General features: G+C 42.6%; 1 protein-coding gene across 2 annotated transcripts; it reads right to left on the bottom strand.

Annotated features, from left to right (window-relative positions):
- Positions 1-15,247: 15,247 nt before the first annotated feature.
- LOC147429727 (uncharacterized) lies at positions 15,248-17,574 on the bottom strand. Of its 2 annotated transcripts, XM_086495963.1 has the most exons (5): positions 16,891-17,574; positions 16,390-16,790; positions 15,942-16,315; positions 15,793-15,837; positions 15,251-15,683 (listed from the first exon to the last, which is right to left on the bottom strand). In XM_086495963.1, exons 1-5 carry the CDS (start codon positions 17,296-17,298, stop codon positions 15,625-15,627), a joined length of 1,287 nt encoding a protein of 428 aa, XP_086352089.1. In that variant the 5' UTR covers positions 17,299-17,574; the 3' UTR covers positions 15,251-15,624. The 2 variants fall into 2 exon arrangements, with proteins under 2 accessions (XP_086352088.1, XP_086352089.1); XM_086495962.1 differs by having other exon boundaries at positions 15,248-15,683; positions 15,793-16,315; positions 16,390-16,739; positions 16,891-17,514.
- Positions 17,575-18,228: the final 654 nt, after the last annotated feature.

Here is an 18,228-nt window from a genome sequence, read left to right as displayed (position 1 = left end):
ACCAAGGTCCTAGGCAGCCAAAGGAAAGTGAGAATGTATGCCCAAGGCAGATTTTTAGGCTAAAATATCTCAAAGTTGGCTCAATTGGAATGACAAGTGAAGGTGCCCAAAACGCCAAGTCAGTGTGTTGGAATGTAGTGTTCACTGTGCTGTAGAAGGCGATCTGAACGGCTCATCAAACGGAGCCCCGATGCTCAAGATATTGCAGTTCAAAGATAGACTGTGTAGTAGATCCCCGATGGACAAGGCAGCTGGAGACAGGTGGCCCAGGCAGGTGTTAGTGGATGCATGTATAGAGCTCAAATTATGGAGCGTGTCTGTATTCTCGGATTGCGATTTGGAGCTCTGGTTAGCAAGTTATGGCCATCAGAAGTTTTTTCGAGTGCCAGTTATGTCCCAAGTCAACCGCACTCGAGGATGCACCATCTGGCATCTTTTTGACCTCACCAAGGTTCCCAAAGATAGTATGCTTCATGTGGAGCCGATAGGAATTGACTGCGTGTCGATCGAATTCCCGGTTAGCAGACTATGACGGGTCAAAGTTGAAGGCTAGTACCGAGCAGATGAGTACATATGTTTTTTCTAATTTTCGGCTTGTTGGTTCAAGGCCACGGTGAAGTCTAAAGATGACAGGATCTACAAAGGTTCAGAGCCAACATGGTGAGATTTTGGTCCAGCTTTACGGCTCAAGAAACCGGCCTCTGAGCAAGATATGGGGGAGCACCCAATGCAGGCAAAAAAAGGTTTTTTAAAGTTAAAATGGGGGGATTTTTGAGGAACTTGGAAGCCTTCAACGGGCGAGGCTCCACAAGCTGCCACGTGGTGGGTCCGTTGAACCCACAAGGGGGATAGCCTTAGCGAGTTCCAGACTATTTGGGGTAGGGCGTGAGCCCATTGGAGAAGTGTAATGGGAGAGAATCTCCCAGTGGGTGCGTGTCTATGGTGGGCGCTATGCTGAGCATTGCGTGCAGCGCAAGGCGGCCCATGGGCGTGCCTGTGGCAGTTTTGGCCGATACAGTAGTTGGAGTCGGTGGCGATGGCGCAGTGCGACCGTGGGGTTGGCTGATGATGTGGCCGCCAAAAGCGGTTGGTCCCGCGGCCCTTGGGTCCCCCCATTTTTAGAGGAGAAGTCACCACCCCCTCAATAGCGACATCGCTATTGCTAGCCAAGGGGAGGGGTCCCACGGTGGGATAAGGCAGCCCGAAGCCAATTGAAGGGTAAATCATGGGGGTTCCTGTGACCAATGGCAGTAGAGAGAGAAAACCCGAGGGCCGCCATGTTGACAAGGTGAAGGCAAGGCCGAGCAAGGACATGCAAAGGCAAGGGCAAGGGCAAGGTGGAAGCCAGACCAAAGGGAAGGAAGAGAGAGAAATAGAGAGAGAGAAAGCGGGTGTGAGTCGGACAGAAGTGGCCAAAGGGGCAGTGTAAGATTTGAGTAGCCCAAAGGGATAAAAAAATGAAGAAAAATGGAAAAAATAAAAAGAAGCCTAGGGGACAATATCGACCTCGCTAATGCCCCCCCCCCCCCCCCCCCAAGTGCAAAGAGAGCAAGAGAAAACAGAGAGAAGCAAAGCGGTTTCCCCCTTCCAAAAGATGCCAAATCAATGTACCAAATGGACCAATTAAAATGTCAATTCCGAAATTAAAGGCGACCCCCTATAAAAGTCAAATTTTAATCAAATTAGGGGCTTTTTTGTGCCGGTTGATGTTATGGAATTGATATTTTATTATTTATTGCAGCTGTGACAAGTGGAAAAGACCGGATCAAGCTAGGCCTATGCGAATGGAAATATATATATTAAACATTTATTATTCAAGTGCTCTTTTATGAGCTTTGGCCATTTATGATCAGCCGGCCAGTTTGTACTCACAATTGACCATTTAAGGAATCTATAAAACAAATACGTGCAAGAGGGACATGGTCACTCTTGCACGGGGGGAGATTGCACCCAGTGTCTGTGTATTCTTCTCCCCTCTCCTCTCTTCTCTCTCACCGTGCGGGCGTAGCACTCCACTCTAGGAGGTGCACTTGCACGCGCTCTCTTGCCCTCTCCCGCTCTCTATCTCTCTCTGTTTGTGTTGTGCTCGATTATGGATTTGCGAGAGTTGATAGGTACGTATATTTATTCGTTTATGTCTTGCTATGTGCTATTTTGAGTATTTTGCAGGGCAGCCAGGCTTCCGACTGTAGTAGTGGTATCAGAGCACAAGGCCACGCTCTGGGTAACAAACAAATCAAAGGAATCCACAACTGGGTATCCGAGCAAAGTTCTATGATTTGCTTCCCAAGAACATAGATTCTTGCAAATTTTGCACTACAGATAAGTTTTTTTTTCAATTCTTCCTACTCCATTAAATTTTGTTGTTTGATCTCTTTTTGATTTTGGCAAAATCTTTGAAGACTTTAACGTTAATCTTTCATTAATTTGTGATTAATATTAGAGATTTGATTAGATAGCCGAAGTACAATAATTTATTTGATAAGCCATCAAATAAATATATCGATAAAACTAGTTAACATAATAGCACCATACATACACTAACATAGATCGAATAAGTGAGGAGACGAAGCAGAAGTAGTTGGAGTTTTAGAGGAACGGGAGGTAGAAGGAGTCGGTAAGGAATCCTAGATGTCTCAAGGAACTACTGTGCTGAGTGGAGGTCAAGATCAAATTCTAAGGGATAAATGAACAAGTTCATGTGGGCTACAAGCACGAGAACCTCCAAAAGTGAAGGATACCTTAAGTTTATATATAAAAATAGAGATAGCACATAGTGCAGCTCTTGCGACGGGCGATAGAGTAGCGATGACGCCACTACGCTCAGTAGTTTTTCTTCGATGTCATCATGTGACTTGATAAAGCATTACAATTTGCATTGCCTTGTTGTGTTGCAACGAAGGACTCTTCGTTGGCTTTCAAGGAGCCCGAGTGCAGTAAAGCAACCAAAGTTGAAGGAAAGCCTAGCCGCTCGAGATGATCCAAGCCTTGCAACAATCTACATTCAAGCAACTGAAGCTTTCCAAGAAGCAGGTCCGAATGCTGAAGCAGTACACTATGCTTACCCCCATGTGTTCCAACTGTGAGTTCACGCGGGTTGCATGCAGCCGTTATGCACAAGAAGTAAACATTGGTGGAGATTTTTTGTTTTTTTAAATCCCTCACTCCTTTCATGCATAACGTCGAACTGTGGTATAGATGATGGGTGCTCTCATACTCGCACAAAGTGAGCGCAACTAGTCACCTACTCGCTCTCACCCACCACCCACTCGCATACAGCTGCACCCAACCAAAAAAAAACACACTCTCTCTCAAGCCGCCATGCAACCCACGCTTGTGCACACCCACCAACTGGCTGTGACGACCTGCGGCTCCCTTTAGTGTTGCAAGGTCGTTCAAGGCGTACCCCAAGTGGCCCCACTTTTTACCATCAGACTAGAGGTGCAAAACTTACTCTGAAACATATCCTTAACTGATGCAGCCGCAAAACACTCTCTCTCTCTCTCTCTCTCCATGACCGCCATCAAATTACCCTCTCTCACTGGCCGTCAACTGACACCCACATAGAAGTTGCCATCAGCTACCACTCTTCCTGGTACTGCTCTCCATTGCATGCGGACTCCAAATTGGTTGTAAACCTCCACACACACACACACACACACACACACACACACACACACACACACCCTTGTAAGAAGATTTCTCTCTTTTTCTCACCTCCATTGTAGCCACGGCAATCATCTGCGAGGATCTCTCTCTCTTTCTAATGCTCGTGTACCCTACACACCCAATCCCTCACAAACTTCTTCTCCCCTTCACAGTCTGAATACCTACGTACAGATGTGGAAATATTGAAGCTCTTTCTCCCTCTCACTATCTCTCTCTCTCTCTCTCTCTCTCTCTCTCTCTCTCTCTCTCTCTCTCTCTCTCTCTCTCTCTCTCTCTCTCTCTCTCTCTCTCTCTCTCTCTCTCTCTCTCTCTCTCTCTCTCTCTCTCTCTCTCTCTCTCTCTCTCTCTCTCTCTCTCTCTCTCTCTCTCTCCACCAACTCCCCTTCGGATCCCCGGCCATGGCATGGTGCTGCTTTCAGCTTCAGTTCATTGCATGATATCCCTTTAGCCTCACTTTGCCAGTAATTGCAACCATTGCCTTTGGCAGCGGAAGCCGCATGATTCAAGTTTTAAGAAAAATCTAACTTCTGCCTTCATGGCCCTGCTAACCTTAAGGTGGCCACACACCCTCTACAACGCTCTCCAGAGTTCCTCCCAACCCCTTCTCACCCGCTGGCGGCCATCCAACCCTCAGGAAACTGTCAGCCTCATGTCTTACAGGAAAGCTCCTCATGGCCCTGCACAAATGGCGACCATTGACGAAGCTTGGCAGTGCCCGCTTCAATATTTTCTCCGACGAGTTAGGACATTGACGATGCTACTAATGAAGGGTTTCTACTTTACTTCATTTCAAAAATTGTACCCAGGCAAGGCATTGGATTCGATTCACACGGAGTGTATCTGTTCGGCCTCATATTTTGGCCTTTTGAGGATGTTTAATATAACATTTCATTTCATTTAATCTCTTCCCCCCCCCCCCCCCCGTCCCTTTCTCCCTATGAGTACGTATAATTATAGAGGCAGACAGTGACGAAGCTCTTCAATGAGTGCTGCAATATTTCCTCCGACTAGGCCGGTAGTCAGACATCCTCGGGCATTGACGATGACGATAATGATGCGTTTTTAGGGTTTCAATTTAATCTTTCACTTTACTTCATTTTTTGTACCCATACATTGTATTAGAACCATAACGATTGTATCAGTTTGGTCCCGTAGGCCTTTGGAAGACAAGTAATATAGCATTTTATGGCGCTCTCTCTCTCTTTCCCCTCCCAATATGACTACTTACAGCGGTGGACATTGCCAGAAGCTCTTCCATGACTAATGCAATAATTTTTGTGAGGACGCCCAATGCAGGGCATCTATGGGACTTGACGACGACGACGATGATTTTAGTCTATTTTCGTACCCAGACATTGTATTAGATCCATAAGGACTATCTCACTTTGTTTTCATAGGTAATTTTCGCATTTTAAACACGGTTCGTATAACATTTCATTTCATTTCTCTCTCTCTCTCTCTTCACAACCCCCGACCACCTTGTTATGTTTTGGTCATTGACATCAATAATATTGTAATTTTGACAATTAAAACATATATTTGTACAATAATACAATAATTATATATATATATATATATATATTTAAAAGACATTAAACTAAAGTATATAGCAAATTAATGGTATACTAACTGGAATATATATATATATATATATATATATATATACACAATAATTATATATATATATATATATATACATACTAATCAAGATGTGTGTGTTCTATTGATATCGACAGTGCTTGTTGTCCAACAACGTACATAAGGATCGTGGTCTGTATCAATCGCTAGCAACCTATTGTCATTTAACCTCTAGCATCTACGTACGACTCCTTCATCACTTAATGTTCATTCATCATTTGATGTTATTGACTGTTATGCACACATATCCATAGTTGAAATTTGCATAAATTACAAATTTTGGTGATTTTTATTCAAAGTTGCCCTCTTTAAATGGCTCATCTTGCACCTACTACTTGCACTGGTCAATGTTGCTTACCTTATGTTTCTTTTATTTTTTCACAATTTTACGGCTCCATACCATCATCTGAACTACCCCATGTTCGACTTTATTGTAATTAGCACACCATTAAGGACTCAAGTGTTTTCAGTATACCATTTACATGAATCCTCTCTTTGTTTTGCAAAATTATTCTAACCCTTTTTGCTTGGTACTTATTTGGTTCAGTATACTAATCCTCTCGTACAATATGTCATTCATGAAAAACAATGCAGGTACGCATACTTCTCTAAACTTGTTTCTATATCACAGCGCTCAATCACTATTTCTTCACCAAACTTTTACGTATTCAATTTCTCAATGTAGTTTACATTCCAGACACTCATTTAATTTTCAATAGAAAATACATTGCTACGGTCAGGGCTTACTACTTGCACGTTATGAAATTTTATTGCCATGATTATTCATTAGCTATGCAGCTCCTCATTTGAGCTAGGGTGCTCGGGGATATTGAGCCACAGTTTGTAAGTGCTTTGCTACTGGAACATACTCTAATTTGGTGTCAAATAGGTAACAAATGTTCTCTTCTTATGCCTTGCTTGGTCCATTGGTCACATGCACACAGATTCGCCGATTTAGGCAGTGTGTACATACTCATCTTGGTGCAGATCCGCCGATTTAGGCAGCACATTGATAAATTGCAGATTCATGATTTTTAAACTTATACCGAATGCAGATTCACCGATTTAGGCAGCACATCTTATTGGTGTAGATTCGCCGATTTACGCAACACCGATCACAAAATCATGCTACAGTGACTGGCCACCACTGCAACTTGTATGATTTTGTTACCCGGGTACATAATGAAAGTGATCTGGATTTGGACTTATATTGTGGAATTGGAATTGGATTGGGATTTGGTATCTGAGGATTATTTTATCACGGCAGTGTTTATGTGATGAGACTTGACATTATGAGATTGATGTTGAGTGTGACCAATGATATCCTGATTCATTAGGGTATGACATATATTGCTTATTCTAGTGGTATGGGACACTAGAATAGGTAGTATGTGGATGACAGCAAGCATATATAAGCAATATTGTCTAAATTTTATGGATTTTTCTTTTACTATTTGATACAAATTTCTAATTATTGTTTTTGATAAGTATTGTTTGCAGATTTTTATCTTTGCAACTGAGGACAGTTGCTTTCCAACGGAGAGGTATGTTATAAAATTGATATTTTATTATTTATTACACTGTGACAAGTGGAAAAGACCGGATCAAGCTAGGCCTATGCGAATGGAAATATATATATTGTACATTTTATTGTTCAAGTGCTCTTTGAGCTTTGGCCATTTATGACCGGCCGGCCAGTTTGTACTCACAATTGACCATTTAAGAAATCTATAAAACAAATACGTGTAAGAGGGAAATGGTCACTCTTGCACGGGGGGAGATTGCACCCAGTGTCTGTGTATTCTTCTCCCCTCTCCTCTCTTCTCTCTCACCGTGCGGGCGTAGCACTCCACTCTAGGAGGTGCGCTTGCACGCGCTCTCTTGCCCTCTCCCGCTCTCTATCTCTCTCTGTTTGTGTTGTGCTCGATTATGGATTTTCGCGAGTCGACAGGTACGTAGATTTATTCGTTTATGTCTTGCTATGTTCTATTTCGAGTATTTTGCAGGGCAGCCAGGCTTCCGACTGTAGCAGTTGAAGCTTGCAAAGCAGAGTTCTCTGATAGATCAACCCTTTTATACTTTTTTCTTGAAAATGGCCATGGTGATGGCAGTGCAAACCAGTGTACATGCCTTTTGAAGTGCAATCAAGCCACCGTTTCCCCCTATTGCTGTTGTTTCCCCTTCCCCCCTTCTCTTTCTTTGCTTTGATGTTTCCCCTCGGTGCTGGTAGTGTGGATGTGTATGCCCCCCCGGACCGACGGTGTTTTGTGTGAGAGAGTGAGATTGAGTGGCTGTGAGCGTGTGTAAGGGTGGAAATAGACCGTGGTAGTATGTATGCCTTGTGTGGTGGGTTTGTGGAGTGTGAGAACAATGGAAATTGAGCAAGCGGTGTTCTGCTAGTGTAAAGTGTATTTTTGAAGGTGTTTTTCGAGAGGATAGGGGTGTTGTGGATACCCTGAGCTATAGAGAGGCCCTTGTGTTTGTGTCGGGTGTCTTCCCCATTCCCCCTCTCCAACGTCATAGAGGTGGCTACTCGTAGTGCACGGACGTATGAGGGCTACCATGTGCCAATCACAACGGCATCAATGAAGGAGATTGAAGAAGATGCTCAGTCAGAAGCCGATGAGGTGGTGCTAGACGAGCATCAAGCTGCTACTCTCTCTAAGGTGCATGCAGAGGATCTACAAAATGAAACGGAGGACATCTGCCTAACGGAGAGCTCTATATAGACATAGGGAGTTATGCTGAGCTATGCGAGGATGAGAGAGAGACCTCTTAAAGCCATAAACATTGTATTTGAACAAATTTTCTCCGTTTTATAATGTATATTGCATTCACGTGGCTTTTTGTCCATTCTTGTCTATATGCTATACTTGAGAAATTTAAGTTGTGTTTAATTGTCAATGCTTCCACTCCAAGTATGCTCCTTCCCTCTCCTCCCTCTCATGTCGCCTTGTTGGGGCGAGCACTACTGCTGCCATGATCACTCATACTGATGGAGTCTGAGAATCTGCAACTGCCCAAGAATATAGAAACCTGCATATACAAAATAGATTAGACATAGCGCTCTCTCTCTCTCTCTCTCTCTCTCTCTCTCTCTCTCTCTCTCTCTCTCTCGTGATAGATAAAGATCTGTCGCAAGTAATCAAGAAAACTATGGAAAATAGAAAAGAAATTTAATTTATGACTAGAGTGTCTTATCACAGCTACATATAAAAGGCATGTTGTCCAAGACATAGCTTTTACAAGATACGTAGAATGCACACGGGAGACAAATTCACAAGAACTTTACAGAAATCTCTCTACACAGGAATCCCTCCCCCTTTATGAGTCCTCTCTCTCTCTCTCTCTCTCTCTCTCTCTCTCTCTCTCTCTCTCTCTCTCTCTACACAGGAATCCCTCTCCCTATTATCTATAGTATAGATTCTAACTTATCCATGTTTTCTTCTTCATTCAATATTAAGATTAAATGTTCGTGTGTTTAATGCAGGGATGGATGATGATGAGTTTCTTTCTTCTTTGTCACCCTTGTAGCAGAGGAGGTGGTACAAGGAGCGTTATCGCTCTGGAGCACCATCACGTTGTTCCACTCCTTCAGCGTCTCCCTCTGTTTTGGAGCATTCAGCACGCTCTGAAGCTTCGATGTCGACGAGACGATCTTCACACTCGTCCAAGCACCGACACTTTAGCAATGACGGCGACGGTTTCTGTGGGGATTCCGCCGTTGATGCCTCGACACCACCTCGTGTTCGATGGGGCTCCTCACCTTCCCCTTCTTTGCCCGCCCCCACACCAGCCATGGCATTGCCATCTACACTAGGTTTTGCACGGCTATCGGCCATTCCTGGCTACACACCACTAGCTACTCCTCCGGGAGTCGCCCCAGTCCGCACTCCTCGCTTCAGGGCCCAGACTCCAATGGAGACACCTGATGTCCGTACCCCCATTGAGATGCCGCTAGAGACCCCTGCTGAGACACCCAGGTTCACGCGTCATAGGCAAGACGGCTTTCCGTACTCGATCGAGTATCAACGATGGCATCATCTTGGATGACGAAGGCAAGTTGATGATCTTGCGCATGCGCGGTCTTTGCTCTCAGGTGTTTAGACACTACATACTAAACACCTGGAGTGAAGTGCCAAATGAATTAAAAGACAGAGTCATCAACATGCTGCATGACAAGTTTTCCGTGTCAAGTCGGGATGAGCGCTTCAATGAAGACCTGATGAAGGTTCGAATGTGCGAATACTACAAGCACAAGCGTTCTAAAGTAAAACATTTTCTCAATAGTGACAATTGTGTTGTAACTATTACATTTGCAAAGCTTAACAATCAAGTGATTTTACCTATGATGTGTATAATTGTCAATGATTTACTTTCGTCCAATTACTTTTGTCAGTTTTGTATCTTTATTCTGCAAACGATACTATGCATGCTGAGTTAATGGCTATATTGTCTTGTGGGTGACTACTTTGGGTCTATACCTTGCACTTTCTTTCAAAGGTGAATCTGGGCTTATCTTAGATTCATTTAGGTTTACTCTATTCTGGAAACATTCAATATGACAAAATGTTTTACTCTCGGGCATCGCTATAAGCGTCTCTATATAAGGTTCTGCTTCGTCACTATAAGTGTCACTACAGAAGGACTGTGACCGTCGCTATACGCGTCGCTATATAGCGATGGTTATAGCGACGTTCCTGTAGCGATGCTGGGGAGTATTAAAACCCAATATATTTTTGTCGCTAAAAGCGTCACAAGTGCACATAACCTCTTGTAGTGAACCTGGTGAAGTACATAAACGCTTTGTCAAAACCCTATCAACCAACATATCATTGGAAAGATATTAGAAAGAAGGTTATAAATCCCCAAACTTTGACAAATTTGGATTTGATTTGTAGAAGTTATGGCCTCCCCACTGAAGTTGAAATGTGGGGAGAGATTCCATTTACAAGACGGAGTTGTCACATCAAAAAATGGAATCTTCTAGAATATAAGAAATCTGATGCCATGCTATATATCAATGGATAGATCTCAATGAGTACATTCTAAATCCAAAAGGTCCGACAAGTCTTGATTTCATTTGTAAAAATTTTACCGTGCGCCCATTTGGAAAGAGAGAGAAAGTCAAAGTCCTTATAGGACCCATTTGAGAGTTCAAAATTTCCCTATAATGAAGTATCGAGAGAGACACATAGAGTTCAATACTTGGTGATGGCTATTGGAAAACCATTATATCTCTCACGAGCAATTTGAATTAGCAGTCGAAATGCTGAAAGCGGTAAGTGTAGACAATGAATATCATATTCAAAGTTAATCTGGGTTATTGAGTTATCTAATTTGTTTCTGGTTGGTGTAGAGTCAAAGCACGCGATCCAACATATGTAGCTGAGGATTAGGACGAGGAGGACAATGAAGAGGATTAGAATACATATATAATTTTATGTACTCCTCTTCTACAAGTGCAAATGTGGCATAAAACCCCTCATGTTTTGTACATAAAACTCATTTGAAAATTTGTCTTTATTTGCAAATTTTTTTAAGTATGATTCTTTTCTGTCTCAATTTATAAAGATAAGGTTTAAGTTGTAATTTTAAAGTATTAAGTTTTTAGTTGTAATTTAAAGTATATATATATATATTTTTACTCTTGTCAAAATGCAATTAATATTTAATATGTTTTAGACATGTCAAAAATAGAGATGGTCATTAAATTGGGTGGCCCAAATGAGCATCTTTATTTTCCAAAAGCCGTATAGCAGTAATATACGCAATGATAGGTGAGATAAAATATCCGCGACTATTACCACACATGTTACCGCTCCTGTTGCCGCTCACACAAAAAATTCTCTTCCTAATTTTTTTTGTTAAAACCGCGACAACGATGACAATTTTGGAGTTTTCCTCTTATAATGCAAATTTTCGATCCAGCGGACTATCGCTTTTCGGATAAGATGATTAGGTAAGGTGAAAATTGATATTGTTCTTCAACAAAAAGCGCTCTTGTATTAAGTGATAAGCAAGGGCTACTATCAAAGCTCAGAACAAGCAATAGTTACATCAGGTGGCCTGAACAGAAAGAAGTGGATGCTAGTAATCAAGAAGGTGTGGAATGATGTGGAATTTTTGAAAAGAAGAGTTGCACACCAATCACAACTATGAAAATTTGGAGGAACAAACTGGGAGTGGGAGGGAAGGATGCTTGAAAGACCTGCTACGTAAGTCTCCATTTATTACCATTGATTGTAGTGAGTATTGTTTTGCTCAGAAACCTCATGTGTGGTAACTTGGACTTCAGCTAGAAACAACCACAACACTCCAGGAAATACAATACCGATGTCAACATAACAAGCTCCAAACATGGATATACTTCGTGGACAATGGCAACATCAACCAAGAAGACAATCAAGAAATGGGTTGCTATACACAAAATGTTAAAGAGGAAATGTTTTGAATCTTTACTGTTTCAATTGAACGCCAACTTTACTATAGTGCTTGAACAACTTTGTGTTAACTAAAGTTTGTTTTATGTTCAGGAGGAGGGTGAAGAGGAAATGAAACATCTTGTAACTGAAGGGAAAAATGAAAACAATGAGGAGGATGCATAGGATGCTAAAGTTTTTTAGTTGTCTCTCTTTTTTGTTTTCAATCATCAATACGATATTTACACTATGAAACTATGAGAATGATTACCGAGGCATTTTACCTCGCTCTGTGTGTGTGTGTGTGTGTGTGTGAGAGAGAGAGAGAGAGTCCAAAATGGGTTCTCCAAAGAAGAGAGAAGGGGATGGGACACCAAATTTTTGGTGTTCAAGTATTACCGCGGATATTGCTGTGTTTATTATTGTCGTAATTATTGTTCACAGTACTGAATCCTCACTTGGTACTAAAACATTCAAATTTAGACGTTTTTGACTATTTTGCTTATTAAAAAAATATGAAGAACGTAATTTTTATTTATAAAAAATTTGACAAAAAATGATATTAATCAAACATGAAACAATGTCTATTTGAATAAATTAAATTACGAAAAGCGCGTGACCGCTCTGTCAGTAATGTTGACCCATACATAATACACGCATCATACACAAAACAAAAGAGGCTCACACCTTTCCGCCAAACAACATCACATTTCACTAGAGCCACTCCATCTATGCATTCGTTGCATTCTTCGCAATATATTCAGAGGCTCGCATGCTTTCCCTCGAATAACACACACATTTCACTCAAGCGAATGCATCCATACACTCTTCGCATATTCTAAAGGATTTACATAGTGGTGCCAAAGAGCTCTCTTGTCATGAAAAGGTGTTGAGCAAAGAGCACAATAAATGATTTCTTCTTCGAAGAAATTTTAAGTAATGGAAGCACTCTCATGACACTGCACACAACACAAAACGCTAGCTCCACTTGCACCCATAACGCTTCAGAATAAGAACGGCATGCAATGTGTGAAGGTGGATGCAAGGGACTTATTGTGTGTAGTATTATCGCGCAATGATTTGGAGTGAAAATATGCAAATTATTTGTGTCCGTTTATTTATTTTCTATAAAAATTACAAAGCATTTGTTATTTTTGATAAATAATTGTTCGAAAAAGCTATAGATATATAATCATTAATTAAACTAGTCACATCCACTTGATTAACATAATTTAGCATGCTTCACAAAATTAGATAGATAGAGAGAGAGAGAGAGAGAGAGAGAGAGAGAGAGAGAGAGAGAGATATGAATAGATGACATGACAAAAAGTTTTCATAAGTTAATATATAAAAAATGTTTATGAATCATCTTCCAAAAGATCTCTATAAGAAGCGTCATCCAATTCTAAGCCCATGGCTAACAAATTAATAAAGAGAGAAATTGATTTTTAGTTTGTGGATGTGTTGGCTTTATCATCTTCAAATTTTTCATCCTCCATCTCATCATCATCATCATGGAAATCATCTTCGCTAAGATTGGAAGCCGTGGGACTTGAATCATTGATCTCTCTCTCCTCTGTCTCCCTCTCATCCAAAGTAGTAGGTGGGAGAGGGTTGAAGATGGTCTGCACTTCTTTAGTGGCAAAACAGTTCTTCCCCGAGGTGTTACGAGGACTATGAACCAAAGTTTTGGTTGGTGGATTGATGTGATATAGATCACCTATAGAAGAGAGGTTCAAAGTGAGTAACATTGGTTTAATTAATATTACAAGCAAATAAAGGTGAAGAAGGTAATCACTCACTTGCTCACAATTGCGTGGCAAAACTAAATTGTCATACCTCCCCATGTGACGCACACTAGAGTTCACCATGTAGAGGCTATTCTCATGCTATCTAGACACATTTGCAAACCACTTGCACTCGAAGATGAAGGTATAAAAGGTTCTAAAATTGACCTTTAGTATTCTTTCAATAGACCCACAATACTTGGCGCTAAAACAATCGAACTCAAGTGGGTACTAGTGTTTCTAGGGGGTGGAGTCACAAGATCAGGCAACATGGTTGGCACAAAGCAGGAGAGAGGTGCAGAGGAGGTGAGGTAGACATTGGAGCCACATGGAAAGAAGCCATGGCAAGTGGTGTAGGATTGAAAGTTGTAGCAAGGGTGAGACCAAAAGAAGGGTATTCAAGTTCAATGTAGCTGTCTTTGGTGGGAGCAAGATTAGATATTGATGGGCACCCTTGCCTTTTATATTTGTAGGATTTTATGATTTTTTGAAGGGTATAGATACTTTCACCATTGAAAACGAGCAAAATATTGCAGAATGGCAAAATTCATGAAGAAAAAAGAAAAGAAAAGAGGGGGGGGGGGGGGGGGGGGACGGGGGGCCGCAGGGGGGCTCAAAGATACACAGAGGAGATAAAGGGCAAAGAGGGCAAAAAAACGAATGCAAAAAGAAGATGAAGGGTTTGGATGGTGAAAAGAAATTCACTTATTTAATAGATAAACGGGTTGAGAGGGTCTAGAAAGAGTAGATTGTATTTAAATTTTTGATGTACAAGCTGGAACAATAGGAGGAGATTATGACATGTTAAGAATCGTTTACTTGTCGTTACGGTAAAGGGTCCAATATAAGGCCAGCGAAGTGGGAAGAGAGGTTGCAAAGCTTACACTTCACAGATTTGAGCGTTTAGAGGTGCAAAATGATGATCAAGCTTTTCTCTATCGGTAGCAATAGTCTTGGGGTGATCGTCGTTACACAGACGACGGACGACGACGACATTTTTTGTGTGTAACAAAATGTGGTGCTTGTAAGAAACCACTCAGGGGGTAATTAGAGCCATTGTGCCAGGGCTGAACGTGGAATCCGACGATGAAGATTTTATTTTGGCGGCACCAACCACTCCATGACCAGCCCACTTGTGTCCTATGACTGGCCCAAAACTGCACAAAAAGCTGGTGGAGGCCAGTCCTCCTTTTGGGGGGTGGCCTTTTAATGGTCCCTTTACCCTAGAGTGAAAGATGTGAAGGAGGAGGGATATCCATTTAAGAGAGGTACACTTGTGGCATAGTGTCTTGCTCCATGGTAGAGTAGAGGGAGTTTGTAGGGGCCCAAGGGTGGGCTAGGCACTCAACGTTATGGTGAGGCCTTGAGCTTTTGCAAAAAGAAACTGTATGCCTCTAGGATCTAACATAGCCCCCGTGGATCTTGAATATGCTTTTTCTTTTTTGTATTGTGAAGATGTTGCAATTGTGTTTATATATGCTCCCTTTCTAATTTTTGATTGATTCTTAGTTTGGACCTCTTCACTTGATTAATTTCAATATTGCTCCTACTGATGTCTACAAAGACAGAAATGGAGCTTTGGGAATGGAATAGTCAATTTCACTTGGTACGGGGTCATCAACCTTCAATATGCCACTTCTCTTTCTTAATACAAGAGATGATGCACATGCTGCACAATTATTAGCTGGGGAAAGCAAGTCCTCAAGGTATACCCTTCACTCATTCACTGATCAGTCAGTACCTGTCTGCATAGATATATATAAAGGCAGGCAAAAAATTCATGTAAGCCAAACGTATGCTGATATGTCCTCTGTATTTTCGCCTGCGTTATTTGGCTGCTTAACACTGGTCTTCATAACAAGACTATGCATATTAATGTTGGTTATGCGTGGCATAATTAAAAGCACGTCACTGAAATCTTTAGGAATGCTGAAAATGTGATTCAAAATTTGCTGGCGCACATTCTGACGCAAGGATTAAAGAATCAGAATATTAATGATCAGCTAATGTTTGAACTTTGATCAGTAGCTAGGTAACTATCAAAAACTGACGAATCTAATTGCTTTTGCAGCAAAAAACTTCTTCCTGATCTGGTGAAACTCATCGAGCTAGCTTCCTGCAAGTCCTGTCTTTACTGCAGATACTAATGTCTTCTCCGCCGCTCTCTCTGCAGGAGTATCCGAATACAAACTCAAAACGATTTTCATTGGCTTAGATCCGAACCGCAAGCAATTTACCTCAAAAATTACGTTACGAATAATATTATATAGTCGAACCTGTCTTTATTCGAAGGACTTCGATCCTGTCGATCTGTCGTTTCACTGTCGAGCTTGAGCTTCAGTGTGCAGTTCATCCGCGAGTTCAATGATATCCGGCTGCCTGCCAACGGGTCGACGAGGCGCGGGACTATAAATTGGACTCATACTGGTTGCCGTTGCGGGAATATACAGGCCGCGAATATTATTATAGGGGTTTTGTGTTGGAGGCCTCATATTGGCTTCCATGAATCGATCTTGAGGAAACCAATTAACGTGATCTGCTCTTTGAACTAGCTGATTCTGTAGATCTGTCGATGCTTGATGAGAAGGGAGGATTGTATCAACACTTTGCCTTCGGGGGTTCTGTGCTGGACGGCCAAGGCTAGCTGACGTTGGATGTATAATGGCTTCCATGAATTGTTCTCGAGGAAGCCGATTAACGTGATTATGTACTGGAGCATGTTCGTTTGCGAGAGCAGTATTTGCGCGATATGTCTCGTTTTGCATCATGGCCATGCCTTGATTGTACAAGCTCTGATGTCTGCAGAATAGTAAACGAAAACGTGCTTCATTCGCTCCGAACATTAATCAAATGAACCAACCAAACAAACGAACCTGTCCATATTGTTCTGTTGTAGCGGAGTAGTATGTCTTTGCTCGAGATCAGGACGTTGTTGAAAGGGGGACAACACACTGTTCCGAGGATCAGCAATCCAGCGGCGCCGTGGATCAGGCAATGGAGTCCGTCGAGCATACACAATTGATGGGGCCCTCGATAGCTGGGTATGAAACTGGTCGAGTTTGCTGGGGCTGGTGCCGGGGCTGAGGCCTAATTGGCGCGCGATGTCGATGCTGGAGGCCTGCACTAGCGGGACCAAAGTACGGACGAGGCGGATTAGGATTCGGATCTGCCGGAGTAAGTATCGATCAGGACGCGGAGCGTAAAGATGTTGATGATCACGCGCCTGAGCCAGACGATCACAAGCAGTAAAGTTTTCAGAAGGTACTGCCGGAACCTGATTTAACAGGAAAGTTTTCAACATTAGCAGCAAGCCATTGATGATACAGAGCAGCGCCATTACCAGCAAAAATCTAGTTATATGGTTGAAGAGCTACCTGAGCAGAGAATTGAATGGACTGAGGCTCGTTACGGCCAGGAGTGCCAGGCGGATATAAACTAGCCGAATGGGGTGGAGGAAGGAGCGAATGGAGAGGATTAATACCGTCCTGGGCCGCCTGCTCCTGCGACGGTGTCCTCGCAGGATCTACTAGATGGCGATTGTATTCCTGTGTGCTGCGAGCCGCTTGACGTCGACGTCTCTGTGTGGGACGGCCCGTAATTAGAAAATGGAGAGGATAATTAATACGTCTCTGTGTGCGAGGGCGCGTAATTCTAGGGCTGCCAGGGGTGAGGTCGCTCTGTAACTGTGCTTGTCCACCCCCTTGTAATAATTCGGCAGCAGCCGAGCTGGTACTGGCTTGCGGATCACTAAAGGGAACGACGTTGAGATCGATGTCGGACATCAGCTTGCGCTTACCTTTAATGTCTACATTAACGCGCCTCAGAGGCTGCTCAGGATGTGAGACATGCAGTGCTTCAGGAGATCATCTACGCCAATTTCAGGATGCGGCCGCTCGCCTTGACGTAGATCTTCATCATCGACACGAATCTGATAACCTTCAATGGCTTCCTCGTTCGTAGGAGGAGGCTGCTCACCTTCTCTCCTCTTGTCTGCATCGTCGACGTCGTCGCCAGTGCTCGCCATAGCCAAAGCTCGCCCTTCTTCTGTACTCAGGACTTTCAAATGCACAAAGTTCACTTCCCAACGGAACTATAACCGGCCCCTTTTAAAAACAAAACTCAATCCAATCAAGTAAGGCCACGTGCCAGACCTGGACTTCTAACTTGGTAGGCCTAAGGGCATGGTCACCGGAGGCCCAGTTTTCTGTAACAGGTTACTAGGGCCTACTAAGAGCGCATTCGCACACAAGCGCTCAGCAATTTTGTTGCTTTGTGAGTTAGGAAATCTGCATGGAATTTTCTCTTCCGTTTCTGGCAGACTCTAGCTTTAGCAAGGATGAGTTTCCAGATATGGACAAAGCGGCATGACGAAAGGGAAACACTGCGTTCGGGGCGTGCGAAATGTACCTAAGGAAAACTAAGATGATAGAGGATAGTCATGTGACGGAAAGTTTTGTTGCAGTATTTAAATTTCACTCACATGTGGTAGTTTACCGTGCTAGATGGAGGATAATTGCCCATAACTTCTAAGCTCATTGCTTTGATGCTTCACCTGTTAGCATGCCAGTCGGACGCCATTTGGCATAGTGAGTATTGATGTCCGTGTCACACACAATGTCAAAGGGTGCGTTGTCTAGCCGAGAAGACGTCGAGCCTCTTGCTTTGAGAGTTCGTGATGGTAGAATATACGATGGAGGTTCAAGGCAATCAAG

This window comes from Adiantum capillus-veneris, chromosome 22 (genome assembly GCF_014529385.1).
Source record: "Adiantum capillus-veneris isolate H3 chromosome 22, ASM1452938v2, whole genome shotgun sequence".
NCBI lineage: Eukaryota > Viridiplantae > Streptophyta > Polypodiopsida > Polypodiales > Pteridaceae > Adiantum > Adiantum capillus-veneris.
The sequence above is the reverse complement of the archived record's forward strand: the minus strand, read 5'-3'. Positions and strand labels throughout refer to the sequence as shown.

Coding starts and splice junctions, on each gene's coding strand:
- LOC147429727 (XM_086495963.1), bottom strand. CDS start 17,298: ATGTCCGACATCGATCTCAACGTCGTTCCCTTTAGTGATCCGCAAGCC. Junction 16,316..16,389: donor CAACAGAACAATATGGACAG/GTTCGTTTGTTT, acceptor ACTATTCTGCAG/ACATCAGAGCTTGTACAATC. Junction 15,838..15,941: donor TATTCCCGCAACGGCAACCA/GTATGAGTCCAA, acceptor CAAGCTCGACAG/TGAAACGACAGATCGACAGG.